This window comes from Brassica napus, chromosome A6 (genome assembly GCF_020379485.1).
Source record: "Brassica napus cultivar Da-Ae chromosome A6, Da-Ae, whole genome shotgun sequence".
NCBI classification, from domain to species: domain Eukaryota; kingdom Viridiplantae; phylum Streptophyta; class Magnoliopsida; order Brassicales; family Brassicaceae; genus Brassica; species Brassica napus.
Window position 1 is genome coordinate 21,198,952 of NC_063439.1, and position 15,356 is coordinate 21,214,307.

At 33.5% G+C, this 15,356-nt stretch overlaps 2 protein-coding genes and 1 pseudogene across 3 annotated transcripts; 1 reads left to right on the forward strand and 2 right to left on the reverse strand.

Annotated features, from left to right (window-relative positions):
• The first annotated feature begins 1,985 nt into the window (after positions 1 to 1,985).
• LOC111198680 (kinesin-like protein KIN-10C) lies at positions 1,986 to 6,521 on the forward strand. 2 transcript variants are annotated; one of them, XM_022687654.2, is made up of 18 exons: positions 1,987 to 2,332; positions 2,779 to 2,944; positions 3,044 to 3,244; positions 3,333 to 3,510; positions 3,588 to 3,790; positions 3,889 to 4,145; positions 4,248 to 4,302; positions 4,377 to 4,409; positions 4,497 to 4,550; positions 4,631 to 4,684; positions 4,757 to 4,868; positions 4,942 to 5,007; positions 5,095 to 5,387; positions 5,506 to 5,552; positions 5,786 to 5,807; positions 5,897 to 5,965; positions 6,124 to 6,162; positions 6,447 to 6,521. In XM_022687654.2, exons 1-18 carry the CDS (start codon positions 2,136 to 2,138, stop codon positions 6,489 to 6,491), a joined length of 2,091 nt encoding a protein of 696 aa, XP_022543375.2. In that variant the 5' UTR covers positions 1,987 to 2,135; the 3' UTR covers positions 6,492 to 6,521. The 2 variants fall into 2 exon arrangements, with proteins under 2 accessions (XP_048591020.1, XP_022543375.2); XM_048735063.1 differs by lacking the exon at positions 4,377 to 4,409 and having other exon boundaries at positions 1,986 to 2,332.
• Positions 6,522 to 6,650: 129 nt separating this feature from the next.
• Positions 6,651 to 8,249, reverse strand: LOC111198679. Its single transcript, XM_022687653.2, has one exon. It carries the CDS (start codon positions 8,141 to 8,143, stop codon positions 6,803 to 6,805), a length of 1,341 nt encoding a protein of 446 aa, XP_022543374.2. The 5' UTR covers positions 8,144 to 8,249; the 3' UTR covers positions 6,651 to 6,802.
• A 1,053-nt stretch (positions 8,250 to 9,302) lies between these two features.
• LOC125575883 lies at positions 9,303 to 11,444 on the reverse strand (annotated as a pseudogene).
• Between the last annotated feature and the right edge of the window lie 3,912 nt (positions 11,445 to 15,356).

Consider the following 15,356-nt stretch of genomic DNA (forward strand, 5'->3'; position numbering starts at 1 on the left):
TCCCGTGAGCACACTGAACTGCTCGTGAGCACATAGTAATGCTCGTGATCAAAGTGTCATGCGTTCATACCCGACAATGTAGCATATATAGATCATACTTCTCACATACAATGCATTACTTCTCCTCCTCATAACACATTCTCTCTTTCAATTATCTTTTAGAAATTTCAATCTCTTTTATAAATTTTGAATGGCTTCTTCTTCACATTATCATTATCACAAAGATGATGATGATGAATTTGATTCTATGTTTGAAGATATATTTGAAAATCCTAATTTCATTCCCGAACCAAAAAAGAGAAAACCGCGTATACATATCGAGAGAAACCGGGAAGAAGGCCACACGAAGCTCTGGAACGATTACTTTTCTGAATCTCCAACATACCCGCACAACATATTCCGAAGACGGTTTCGAATGAACAAGACTTTGTTCTTGCGTATTATGCATCGTATGTCTAATGAAATAGAATACTTTCAACCAAGACAAGATGCCACCGGACGGGCTAGTCTTTCTCCGCTCCAAAAATGTACCGCAGCAATTAGACAATTGGCGTATGGTGGTGGCTCTGATACCGTTGACGAATATGTCCGGCTTGGTGAAACAACAGCTCGAAAATGTTTGCACCATTTTACCGCGGGAATAGTCCAATTGTTTGGCGAGGAATATCTAAGACGTCCCACACCGGAGGATCTGCAAAGACTATTATATATTGGAGAACAACGTGGGTTTCCCGGAATGGTTGGAAGCATCGACTGTATGCATTGGGAGTGGAAGAATTGTCCAACCGCTTGGAAAGGAATGTATTTGCGTGGAACCAATAAACCAACTATTGTATTGGAGGCCGTAGCTTCATATGACCTCTGGATATGGCACGCGTTTTTTGGAGCTCCAGGTACTATGAACGACCTTAATATTCTTGATCGATCACCCGTTTTTGACGACATTATTAACGGAATAGCCCCAGAAGTAAATTTCAATGTGAATGGGAATCAGTATCATTTGGCATATTATCTCACGGACGGTATTTATCCGAAATGGGCGACTTTTATTCAATCTATCCGACTTCCCCAAGGTCAGAAGAATTCATTATTCGCTCAAACCCAAGAAGCTGTGAGAAAAGATGTCGAGCGTGCCTTTGGAGTCCTGCAAGCTAGATTTGCCGTGGTCCGAAACCCATCTCAGTTATGGGATAAAGAGAAGATTGCAACTATTATGAGAGCATCTATCATTCTCCATAATATGATTGTCGAAGATGAACGATCAGCATCTACTCAGTATGACCTTGAAGAATTTCAAGAAAGTGAAGAGGAGGATACATTTTCTGTCAATATGCCTTCAAATCTCGGTAATATGATTGATCGTCGAACGAGCGTTCGGAATACACAAGCCCATCACCAATTAAAAAATGATTTGATCGATAATATATGGGCTAAATTTGGACATCTTCCAAATAACTTCTGATTTATAAGTTTTTATTACTCGAATAAAATGTTTGTTTGCTTTTATATATTAAGATGTTTGTAATTTTTATTTTTAAAAAATTCCTCATGTTTTCAATTTGAATGTTAGACTTTTCTTTTACATGTTTTTTTAAAAACTATGCTTTTATATATGTTATTACTTATTAATGAAAATAATCAATTTAACTAAGTAAGGGACAAGTTAAGTCCCACCAATAATCAGCTACTTATACAAAAGTCCTTAACTTAGTTCCTTAACACAAAAATAATAATAAAAAATGTTAAGGGCCTTAATCAAGTCCCTCCCATAATGATGCCCTTAGGAACGGAGGGAGTAGATGTTTATCATTCAAAAAGGGAGATGTATACACTCGAAACGGAACGCAAGCTTTCTTCACACGCACAATAAGTGTGGGACCATTCTTAGTCATCGAAGGAGCTCCCCCCAGAGCTAGACGACGCGAATTTCAAATTTCTACTTAACCCGCTTTACTCACTCGAATCTGAAATAAATCAATTCAAAGTATAAAGAGAGCAGAATAAACAAATGAACTGAAAGGAAACAAACGTCAAAATTTAAAGTCCTTCCCTTATCTACAGATTTCTTGATTCCATCTCGATTGAAAAAAATCTCTCTGGGTCAAAAACACTGAAGAGTTTCAGATTTTGTGATTATGGAGACCAAGTTGCCGATGACTAGTCATGGACGAAATAAAGCGGTTCGGGTGGTGGCTAGGTTCAAGCCATCAGTAGCATATCCGAATGTAAAATCATCATCATCATCATCATCATCATCAGCTGTATCAGTTCACAAACCCAACGGTGATGAATCCGAGACTGTTTCCATTTCGTTCGGAGCTCAATTCCCTGGGTAATTCCGTTTTCTTTTTTCACTCAATTCAATCTGATTATATTATTTATCAATATGTCTTGTTAAGTTAAATGTCTTAAAACCAATGATAAGTGATTGACCATTTATTTTATATTATTGATTAATATTAGTTGTTTTAAAACTCGATAATTGGATTGACTCATCTATCTTATATATTATTCAGGATTCCAACTTTCAAAGTGGGACACTATGTCTCTAATATTTTTACATATTACACGAAAAGCTACTAAGCTTAATTGTACTTTGGTCTCAGTTTGTGAGTTATCTGTTGTGTAAAAACTAACGTTTTGAGAAATGATGTGCAGTGCTGAGTAGGATTAATATGAAAAAGAAATCTACCAGTCCAGTGACAAAGTTTTTTAATTCATAAGCGTCCCCAAGCCTAACTAACAAAATACCTTTTTTCTTTGTATATGTTGTGGCAGTTCGAAGGATTCATATAAGTTGGACTACTGCTATGAAGAAGATGAAACCACGAGTTTAATTCTCACCAAGGAGATTAAGCCTCTTATCTCTACTGTCTTTGAAGGTAAAGATGCTAACGTAATTGCACACGGAGCCAGAGGTAGTGGAAAAACACATCTTATTCAGGTATTGATTCCTTGAATGGTACTCTAAATCATTTTAAGTTATTACTGATGATAAAAAAAATGCTATAGTGGAGTTATTATGTTATGATTTTTTTTGTAGGGGTCTGAGAAGGAACCTGGATTAGCTGTCCTTACAATGGCTGAGATGTTATCCATGGCTGGGGAAAGGGGATACTCGATTTTAGTATCGGTTTACGAGGTCTGTAATGAAGCAGTGTATGACATCTCAGACCAAGAAAAGAGAGTGGTGTCTGTACTAGAAAGTGCACAAGGGAGAATCCAACTAAAGGGACTTTCCAAGGCAAAGTCATTAGCATTAAGTCTTAAACAGTGTATCATTCATATTTTGCTGGTTAATGTTATTAATGTTTTAAAGTTTGTGCTTTCAGGTACATGTGAAGTCACTCTCAGAGTTCAAAGAATTATATTTCGGTCTCAAGAAAACTCAGAAGCTGAAGGGTGACTCTCCTCTTCGGAGCCATAGAGGTGTGATGATACATGTAACTGCTACTGGTAGCAACGTCAGTTCAGGATCCATTGGGAGGATGAACTTTCTTGATTTGGCAGGTTGAATATTTTCTATCACATTGTTAGTGTGATAATCTTCCCTTAGCATCTGATGGGTCTTGTCTTGCCTCTGACAGGATATGAGGACTCCAGGAAACAAAAAACTGATCTGGTTCCTCTAGAGATAACCAGAATCAATAAGTCGATATATGCGTTGCAGAACGTCATGTATGCTCTCAACGCAAATGAATCTCACGTGCCGTATAGGGAGAGCAAACTCACTCGCATGCTAAAAGACTGTTTACAAGGATCCAACAGAACGTTGCTGATCACTTGTTTGGTAGACATTTTTGCTGTCTGTTGAATTGTTTTAGGCTTACACTTCACTGAAATTAATTGCAGATGATGCTAACAATTTATTTGATTATCTTGTTTCAGCCTCGGGAACTCAGCCAAGACTCGTTTTACATGCTAAACTTAGCTTCACGTATCTGCTTAGGCGGTAACCGAGCCATGGCTAATGCAACTAAGAAGAGCAAAGGTCCTGCAAGATCTATTTCTTCATCTTCTGTCGCTCAAAGGAGGCAAACACCTTTGAATGTGACTGCTTCTTCTAAACAAAGGACTGAGCTAAGGGCAAACGCGAGTGAGAGAAAGATTAAACTCAACACTTCCACTTCTGCAATTAAAGGAAGGTAACACTTTATCAGCTCTAATTTACTTGCTATACCTGCATATGTTATATTCAGTTTTAGAACATTAAATAATGATGGTTATTTATTCCCCAATGGTTGAAGGAAACTGTTCGGTGAAGCAAATGGTTCGGTGAAATCTAAAAATAACTCTAACAAGGTAAATCATCACTTGTTCTTATTCAGATAAAATTTCAGTAGTAGTTTAGCTAGACTCGTTTTGGATTTTTGTAGATGGAAGGCAAAGAAATGATGGCAGTGAAAAAGGTTGAGATCCTTGTTCTGGATTGTTAGAATAATGCTCTTCAGTTTCTTTTAGCACTTCAAATGACACTTATGTTTATATTGGTGCAGGAAATTTTCACTTCAAAAGTTGTCTTGAACGTTCAGTCCTCCGCATCAGAAGAAGTAAATGAACTTAAATGGAAATGCATGGTTCTATATTACTAAATCATTACTTAACAAGCTCTTCTGTTCTTTGAATGTAGGAAGTCTGCTCGTCATTTATTGTTAAAGATTCTCAATCTTCTTTGCTAGTGAAGGTAATATTTTGTAGTGTTGTTAAGGACAATATTTTTATTCAGTGGTTCAGGCTAACGGTGACTACTTTGCAGGAAAGTTCTGTCCAGGCTGTCTCAAGTTCTAATAATCTTCAGGAGACACCTCGGAAACATGAAGAAAGGTTTTTAGAAGCCACTAACTGCGTTGACGCTGTTGCATGCAAAGGTGAAACTGTAAAGTCGACAGTGAAGAGTTTGGTTTACTGAAATATTTAACTTATTTGTTCTTTGTATTGCAGCTCAAATTGTAGAGAGGGATGACAACCGTCCAGACGCTGAAGAAGGTCGCACTCCGTTTAGTGAAGGTAGGCAGTGAGTCTTATAATAATAAATCTTAGAAGCTATCATATGTGAAACCTTATTTAAGTTTCTTGCCTTTCTCCTGTTTGTAGGTGAAAACTTGGAAAAAGAAAACATTAATTTGCTAACCAATGAAATTACATCACCACCACTCAGCTTGCGGCTTCAAGAGCTATCCAACAAATTGAAGTCGATATGCGATACCTCAAACCAACCATCAACACCTGAGAAGTACCAAGCTGCAGTGACTAAATATCCTGAACAAGTACCAGAGCATGGCGATGTTACTGCTGAAGCTGAGCTAAGAACACCAGAGAGAAGTATGCCTTTAAATGTTGGGTTTAGTCCTTGGAAGACATTCAGTGCGCACAGCTCTAAACTGAAGGTAAGAAGAGTTAATAGTCATGGTTAAAGTTGTTCTTTTTAGTTGAACAGAAATTAAAAATGTTGTATGTTAATTGTGGTTGGTTGACATAAAAAAACTTTGTATGAAAATGCTGCAGAACTCTGCGGTTGGTGAGTACCTCAAGTTCCTAAACACTGCAGATAAGTAAGTTGTCTTAATCTCTATAGTAAAATAAAATTATATTGATAAACAAGAGAGACATGCATTGTTTTTTTTTTTAGAGTATCATAAACTTTCTATATTCTGATATTATCTGGGTACAACTCATTGGATCCACATTGTTGTTTCGATCATAATTTGAAATCATGTCTACTTCGGTGTGTGATAAGGAAGTGAACTAATATATTTTGTTCTCATTCTCTTTTTGGTGTTTACAGGGAAGATCTAAAGAAGCTAAAGGTTAGATGACTAGTCTGATCAAAAAAATATTAAATAGTTATGGTAGAATAACTAATACGTATGCACGACCTTCATTGATGATGATATAGGGCATTGGAGAAAAGAGAGCGACTTACATAGTTGAGCTCCGCCAAGAATCTCCTGAACCATTTAAGAAAGTAAGGCTCACCTCTGCTATTTCGTGATTTATGAATGAGAAATAGCATCTACAGCACTATAAATATGTCCAACCTCTATCCAAATTTAGTGTTTTTAAATGTGAAATTTAAGGTTCATTTTGGGTTATTTATAAGCTTTCTCTTATCTTCCATTGCAGCTGGACGACTTGAAAGATATTGGACTCTCAGAAAAACAGGTAAGCTTGTTATATCACCTCGTCCTGTTCTTTTCTTTTTATGGGTGAGAAGTTGGTTTACCAACTCATGATTTTGAGGACATCATCCAACATCTGGAACTAAACTCAACTCTGAAATTTAGATATATGAAATGTTGTATCAAAATCAGGTTTATATAGATAGTGTGGTAGAGATAATTGAGATTGTTATGATGATGATACATAATTTCAAGCACATAGGAATGTAAGTACACTTCAAAAATTGTAAATGCACCTACATGTGTAATGGATTTTTGCATTGATAGATTAAGGGAATGCTAAGGAAAGAGATTGGAGAGATTTTCCAGTAGCCGGAGAACAGTCACTTAAGAAGAAGGTTTGAAAGATTCTGTATATGATCAGTGGAATACCAAGTTAAGGTGTTTTTATGTGTAGTTTCGTTTTAATGACAACTGTGTCGTGACCTTCTACTGTCGGATGATTTGTGTGTGTTTGTAGCAATGTTCAAGAATCAAAATTTCAAATCAATCTTTCTTTATTATCTCGCTGTAAGTGAATCTCCCAAGGTGTTTTCTTTACAACCAAAAAGTCACATAATACACTTCAATAATGAAAATCAAAACAAACAAATCCTTGACGTTGTGTTGTTGTTCTTCATTACCTAAGCTAATGAAACACAATCTCCATTGAAGATAGAGATCAACTCAGGCGCCACCTCCTCATGCTTCTTCACAAAATTCTTCAAAAACCTCAGCTTAGGACTCGTCAACGCAGACGAAATCGCAGGCATTTCACCGATCAGCCTTTTCGAGATAAGAGCTCTAATCACATTACATCTCGGCAAAATGAACTTCTCCAAGCTGAAACCAAGTACAATAGGTGTCGAAGCCACATCCTTCAAACCCCAACCCATCTTCCCCACAAGAAACTCTATCTTACTCTTCACCGTATCCGAAGCCAATCCAATACACTGAGGATGTCTTTTGATAATCATCAACGCCTCCTCTCCAGTGAACCCCAGCTCGACAAAAGTCTCGACCGAACCCACTATCTTCTCCTCCGAAGTGCCTACGCACTCCGGATACTTCTTAACTACCGCACGCACCTCCTCTTCCGTTAGACCGCACCCTCTCAACGTCTCGAACGTCTGCGTAATCTTCTTCTCCGAGTACTTCAGCAAGTAAGGCCATTTCTTGAACGTTGACCAGACCTCGTCAACGCTGAAGCCTAGCTTTTTGTAAATACACACTTTCATCTCTATAGTCTTCTCGCTCAGCTCGTAGAAAACGTAAAGAGCGTTGACGAACTTCTTGGAGGTAGGATCAAACCCCATCTCGACGATCTTCTTCACCGACTCCTCGAACCTCTCTTTACCGCAGACCGGTTTGGCCTTGGAGATCAGCAAGTTGAGCAATAGCTTGTGAGGCACTCCAAGCTCTCTCAGAACAGAGACGTTCCTTGTTCTGTTCGTCTGCTTCACATTGTCTTGATCTTGCAGAATCTCTTTGACGTAATCGAAGTAACCAGTGATTGACACGTGGCCTCTTTTTCCTAAGATCTTGGGGACTTTCGAGACGATATCCGTGATCTCGGAGCTCGAAGCGCCGTTGAGCTTGAGGAAGTGGAGCTTCGCGCGGAGGGTCTTCTCGGGGTTTTCGACGAGGAAGCGCGGGTAGGTGGCGATGATGGTGGAGATTTGCGGGTCGGCGAATCCGTAGCTTCGGAGGAGTTTGAGGACCGAGTCTGGGTTTTGTTTCGAGTCGAAGTTGGCTTTCGATGAGATTGATTCGGCGAGTTTTGGAGTTAGACCCAAGGAGTTGATGAGGTAATGGACTGTGAAAGTCTTTCTCTTTTTATCGTCTTCTGGGGTTGGATCTGAAGAGAAGGAAGTAGCGAAAGGAGGTGAGGTTTGTGGGAGGAGGAGATTCGATAGTGGAGATGTCAAGTTTCTCCATTGATGTAGCTCGCGCGACCTTCGAGCGTTGAGTATGAATGAAAACATTGAGAAGAAGGAAGAAATGAGAAGATGGGGGACTAGAGATTGGCGGCGAGAAAGAAGAAGCCGGTTCGGTTTAGGGTTTATGATTATTATTATTATTACAAAACCGAATGTTTAGTTTTGAGGAGTTTTGTCGTAAAATCTATTGTGTGGGCCTGTTGGGCTTAATATGTCTGGTGGGCTCTTCGATTCTTGATATAAATAAAACCTTACGCACAAGTGACTAGTTTGATTTTTAAGAAACACATCTTATGATAGGATCAATCATGTCTTAGTAGGGGTTATTAGTTGTTGTATTTTTATGGATTTGAAAATTCGAACTAAATCTAGTTTTATTAGTTTTATGATTTTCAAATCTGTATTAAAATCATGTGTTATTGGTTTAATGATTCATAAATTCTATATCAAATCAAGTGTTATTCAATCGCATGGATTTACTAATATATTTGATTTTATAATGGACTAGGATCGGCCTGCCCTACGGACGGGATATACTTTACTTGTGATTTAGATTATTATTCTTTATGAATTATGTTTTTGGTTTGCATTTACAATAGATGTGTACGATAATAATTGTTGTCTTTAAAAAGTTTTAGATGAATAGGGATTATAAGTGTGTTTTGCTGAGGTGATAGTTCTTAATTCTTATTGTTTTAATCTTGTTGAGAGAGAAGAGAGACATTTATGTTAATCTATATAGACATTTCTCCAATTATATTATTAGGAATCTAATATCTATAGTTAGAGTAGATTGTTTTTTGGGTGAATTACTTAAGTATAGGTTTCTATGTCTCGCCACTTCAAATCGAGGTTTTGTAATTGTATGTCCCAAGACTCTCAACTTAGTTTTGTTTTCTTATTTTGTGAAAAATGGTAGAAGTGTATGTTTAGAGTGATTAATTGGATGTATATGATCTGTAGCTTTAGATAAATTTTAAAAATCGTCAAGTGGGTAATATATAGTTTCATTGAAAATATACTTCCAACACTTTACGTGTAAAGAGCGAATGTTAATGAAAAATATACGTGAGCTATATATATATTTTACTATGTAAACATGCAGTTATACATTTTGTTAACCTGAATAGAAAGATTAAGTCAACCCTGACTATTTTATATTAAATCTTAGAAACTATTCTCGTCATGGGAGGTAATGCCGTAATTGGTTGAAAAAAAAACAAAACATGAAAATAGATTGCAAGGTCCAAAATAGGTAAAGCATAACAATTTAGAAAACTGTAAAATGATGAAAGTATATTGGGTTGACCGGCTGCACTGCTTAAAACCTCACTCACAGGGGCGTTGCTTTCACCTTCTTTTCCACCACCAGCTGCAGACGTGTTGCTGGAAGAAGTGGTAGCGGATGCTTGGCCAAATTTCCCTTCAACTAATGGAGTTTCACTGGTGTTGAAACTCGGTCTGAACCCAACCATTTACGACATATTTATTGAGTTAGCGCCGAGTATGTAATCCACTTGTTTCTTCGATACGCTTATCAAGGCGTTGGGGATGATGGTTGCGGAGTTTCCGCAGTCGAATATGTGTTGTGTGGCTTTCATGTACTTGGCGTAGGTTGTGAGCAAGAATGTTATGGCGGTTATATTGGGGGTTGCTCTGAGGTAACTTGTACATCAAGCCTCCTGTTGTAAATTTTAATAAAACACGTATTAGAAAGTTATAACGATTTGTATTCATGATCATATGTTCACCTTGAGTGTAATGGGTAGACCTAGAGGGAGCGACTGGGAGGATCTTGCGTCTGGGAGGATCTTGCATAGTTCAAAGTTGATGTCTTTGTTAAGTAATGCTCGCTGCCAAAACATGAATTTTTTTTGTAATTAATTGGTGAGTCAAAGGTGCCTCGGGTTCAAACCACATTTGATAAAGAATTTTAAAAAGTTGACTTTGGGCCTGTGAGAGAACGAAACTTCCACAGTTAGTCAAAATCAAAACTAAACACACCTGTGAAAGAAGAACATAGGCGCCAGCATATTTGTTGTCCCAGTTGAAGATGTCAGGCTGATCTCCATCTCCTAGAGATTCTATGAAGTTTTTGTAATGCAGATCATTGGTTGCTTTCAGCAGCCATGCCGCACCCCACATAAGCTCGTCCTGTCATCATAAATTCAAATGAGGAACCGATGTAGCACTAAAAGTGTTTTAGTTGCAATGATTTGTCTTTGGGAAAGAGATGAGACATGTGAGTTTAGACCTTGTAACCAGAGTAGGAGCAGTATAAAGGACAGAGAGATGAAGAAGGAGAATCACTGCAATTTCCTCTGTACTGAATGGTAAACTGCATCACACTCTTAGCTGTTGCCAGCAGCAAAAGCGGGTACTCAGAATCAACTTCCCTGAAAACCATAGAAGCTGCAGCCATAGCGGCTGCGGTTTCAGCCGAGCCTTTCAAATAAAATCAGCTTCATGTGTCTTCACCGAGACAATAGATTTAATAATTCTATTTCGAAGAAAAACAAATTTTAAACTATGTAGGAAGCCTAAATGTAACCTGCTTGTTAGAGTTGAAGATGATTTTGTTGAGATCTCCAATTCGAGACAAGTTCTTTCTTTTTGATCCCTGACTTGAAATCGATACAGGGGAAATACTTTCCAACTGCACCTCCTAAGCTGAAGCAGATGTTAAGATACTGATTCCTTTGATCACCGAATCCTACCACCGAATCCAACATAAAAGTTATAAGGGTTAAATAATAGGCTTTCCAAAAAATGAAATAGAGATTGAATATATGATGCTTCTTAGCGTAAGATGACAGATAATACCTTCTAATCAATGAGAAGTAAAATGAAATAGAGATTGAATATATGATGCTTCTTAGCCTAGAAACAATGAATTGGGAAGATCTATCTAGTAGGAGAACCTCAAATATTGAGTGGCAGATGGGTGCTTCGACAACAACAACAACAGCATCAGACAAAGACAAATTCGAGGCAGGTTTCTATGTTTAAGATAAAAGATTAACTGAGAGGGTCTATGAAGATTCATCCTACTCTCGACAATCTCCAATTTATAGAATTTGAGGCGATGTTACGGTTTTGATTGTCTGTGAAAGGAGACGAAGAGCTCAGATATTGTTACTCGTTTTAATGAAAAAAATAATTTATTGTCAACTTAAAGAAGAATACGTTGGATGAAGCCAAACAAATAGATGGATATGAACAGATTTGGGAGGTAAAGAGTTGAGAAAGAGACTGTGTTTTTGCAGAGACACGAGTTCAGTGTCGGAGACGGACGATGATGCCAAACCCTAGAATCAGCGTCCAGTTCAAGAAGAAGATATGGGCCTCTACGGTAAATAAAAACAGAGAAGCCCACAATAAGTCATATTAATGAAACGCGAAGTTTTGAAAGGGAGGACAGATGTCAGCCTCTGGTGAAACTATTTAGTGACGTGGCAACACCAAAAAAGAGTGTAGCTCTACTTTATAGTATTAGACTAGGGATTAGCCCGGGCTACGCCCGGGATTTTTTATTTCTTTCTAATTTAAATTGTTAAATCATTTATATTTAGGTTATGATATATATTTATATAAATGTTAAGATACATGTCATAATTAAAATTTGTTTTTAAACTTTAACACGTTAAATTAACATATTTTTTACTATTTAAATATGTTTTTGTAATTTTGTTGGCTATCTATTTATCATATTTAGCAAAACTATATGTTGAGTGTTGGAATAAATGTTTTAGATATTTAATTAAACTGTAGAATATTTTTGGATCGACCACATGCTCAATAATCGATTGATCCGTAAAAAGATGGTCGATCTCCTTGGCCAGGTAAGTACAATTTTAGCAAAAATATCTTTGATTTTCAAATATTAAGTATATAACTATTCTTTTGAATATTGTTTATGTAAATATTTTTTGTAATGTTTGAATTTGTGATGTTCGTATACTTAACCTAGATGATATTGATGTTTAACAATTTATTGTTTTCTGGAAATAGAAAATAATGATATATCAAAACGTATCTAATACTTGTTAAATGATAGTATAATGTAAATTACATCCATTATTTGAAAATAACCATTTGTTGTTTTTATTTTTTTTAAAATCAGAAATTATTTTTATTTAAAAACATTATTCATATATAATATAATAGTTTAAGTTTGGAAGATTAATCTATATATATAAATTATGTATATTTTTTAAAAAATAATTTAAGATATTATATATTGAGTAACTAAATAAAAGCTGAATTTCTTATCTTGAAAATCAAATATTTATATTTTTGTCTTCACGTTAGACTCACCAATCCATCATAGTGTGAGGTTGATGTTGATGTTATAATGAGTTTTATAGGGACTTTCTTGATGTAAAACTATACATTTTTATTTTTTTTGTTTAATATGGTATTTCCATTTTAATATAATTTACTACCTTTTTAAGATAGATGTACATTTTAAGATAGATGCTTAAATCTTAATGTTCTTTTTATATTTTTTAAAATGTTTATTTCCATTTCTTTTATTTTTTTTACGTAATATCTATATTTTATATTTTAAAATAGATATTTAAATCTTAATTTACTTTTTCCATTTTTTCAAATTGTGTATTTACTTATATTATATATTTTACATTTTAAGATAGATGTTTAATGCTTAATGAACTTTTTCCATTTTTTTAAAAAAGTTGTGTATTTACTTATTATTATATAGATAATTATATATTATATATTTACATTATTTACTTATTATTTATTGATAATTCATATATTATATATTTAATGCTTAATGTTTATTTCCACTTCATGACTTTTTATTTACTTAATATCTCTATTTTACATTTTAAGATAGATGTTTAAATCTTAATGTACGTTTTCCTTTTTTTTTTAAATTGTATATTTCCATTTGTTATACTTTCTATTTACGTAATATCTATATTTTAAATTTTAAGATATATTTTTAAATCTTAATGTAATTTTCCATTTTTTAAATTGGGTATTTACTTATATTATATATTTACTTATGATTTATTTTTCTTTATATTGTGTATTTCTATTTCTTATACTTTCTATTTACTAATAATTTTATATTTTAAGATAGATTTACATTTTAAGATAGATATTTAAATACTAATGTACTTCTTCCATTTTTTTAAATTGTGTATTTCCTTTTCTTACACTTTCTATTTGGGTAATATCTATATTTTACATTTTAAGATAGATGTTTAAATCTTAATATACTTTTTCCATTGTTTTTAAGTTGTGTATTTCTTTTTCTTATAGTTTATATTTACTTAATATCCATATTTTACATTTTAAGATACATGTTTAATATTTAATGTACTCTTTCCATTTTTTAAAAATTATGCATTTATTTATTATTGTATATATTATTCGTATATTTATATATTTATAATATTTACTTATTATTTATTTTTATATATATTGAGTATTTCTCTTTCTTATACTTTATATTTAGTTAATATCGATATTTTATATTTTAAGATAGATGTTTAAATCTTAATGTATTTTTCCATTTTTAATGTAAAACGGCATTGTTTAATACAAGAACTTGGACAAATAGTCAAATAGTTATATTTATGTTTTTTTTTCTTTTTTATATAAAATGGTAATGTTACATTATGAAGATAAACCATTTTTTTTAGTGAAAATGATAATCTTAGATATGTTTAATGTAGTTTTTCTATTTTTTTTATGTTGTATGTTTACATATTATTGTTATTTTTAAATGTAAAATGGTAATCTTACATATGCTTAATGTATTATTTTCATTTTTTATGTTGTATGTTTACATATTATTTATTATTTTCTAAATTATATATGGAGATAAACCGTCTTTTTTTTAGTGAAAAATGGTAATTTTACATATGTTTAATGTAGTTTTTCCATTTTTATGTTGTATGTTTACATTTTATTTTTTTAAAATAAAAATGTAAAATGATAATCTTACATATGTTTAATGTAGTATTTCCATTTTTTATGTTGTATTTTTACATATATTTATTATTTTCAAAATTATATAGAATGTTTTTTTGTTTTTTTTATAAAACGGTAATGTTACATTATGAAGATAAGCCATCTTTTTTTTTAAGTAAAAAATGATAATCTTACATATTTTTAATGTAGTTTTTCCATTTTTTGTGCTGTTTGTTTACATATTATTTATAATTTTCGAAAATTAGTAAAATTAAAATGTAAAACTATATTTTATGCAACTTGTCATCTTTCGGGAGAAGTTTTTTTTGCTGATTGTGGACGCTCTATGGAGCCGTCTTTTTTTTAAGTGAAAAATGATAATCTTACATATTTTTAATGTAGTTTTTCCATTTTTTGTGCTGCATGTTTACATATTATTTATAATTTTCGAAAATTAGTAAAATTAAAATGTAAAACTATATTTTATGAAGATAAGCCGTCTTTTTTTTAAGTGAAAAATGATAATCTTACATATTTTTAATGTAGTTTTTCCATTTTTTGTGCTGTATGTTTACATATTATTTATAATTTTTGAAAATTAGTAAAATTAAAATGTAAAACTATATTTTATGCAACTTGTCATCTTTCGGGAGAAGTTTTTTTTGCTGATGTGGACGCTCTATGGAGCCTTAAAAGGTCAATTTTATTAGTATCTTTTTTATAAAACGGTAATGTTACATTATGGAGATAAATCATTTTTTTTTAAGTGAAAAATGGTAATCTTACATATCTTTAATGTAGTTTTTCCATTTTTTATGCTGTATGTTTACATATTATTTATAATTTTCGAAAATTAGTAATATTAAAATGTAAAACTATATTTTATGCCACGTGTCATCTTTCGGGAGAAGTTTTTTTGCTGATGTGGACGCTCTATGGAGCCTCAAAAGGTCCCTTTTATTAGTATAGATTTGAATGGATTTGTTTGGATTTTTCTGTTAAAAATACAAAGACTCAAATCCGAGGGAAAGCCTCCACATTTATATATTTTACTTGAATTTATAAATACTATATGGATTTCTAAATCAATCAAAATATATAAACCAATAAGGTATGAAATGAGTTTTGAAAATGTAGTTAACCAGTAATAAAACATGGGAACATGATCTAAAGCTGCTTAAAACTTAATATCCATCAAAGAAAAAGAAAAAAAAAAAAATCCATCAAAGACCACATAATGTTTTTGCCTTTTTATGCGTAATCTAAAGTTGTTTGGTCGACAACAAAAAATTCTAATGACAACTTTCCGAGA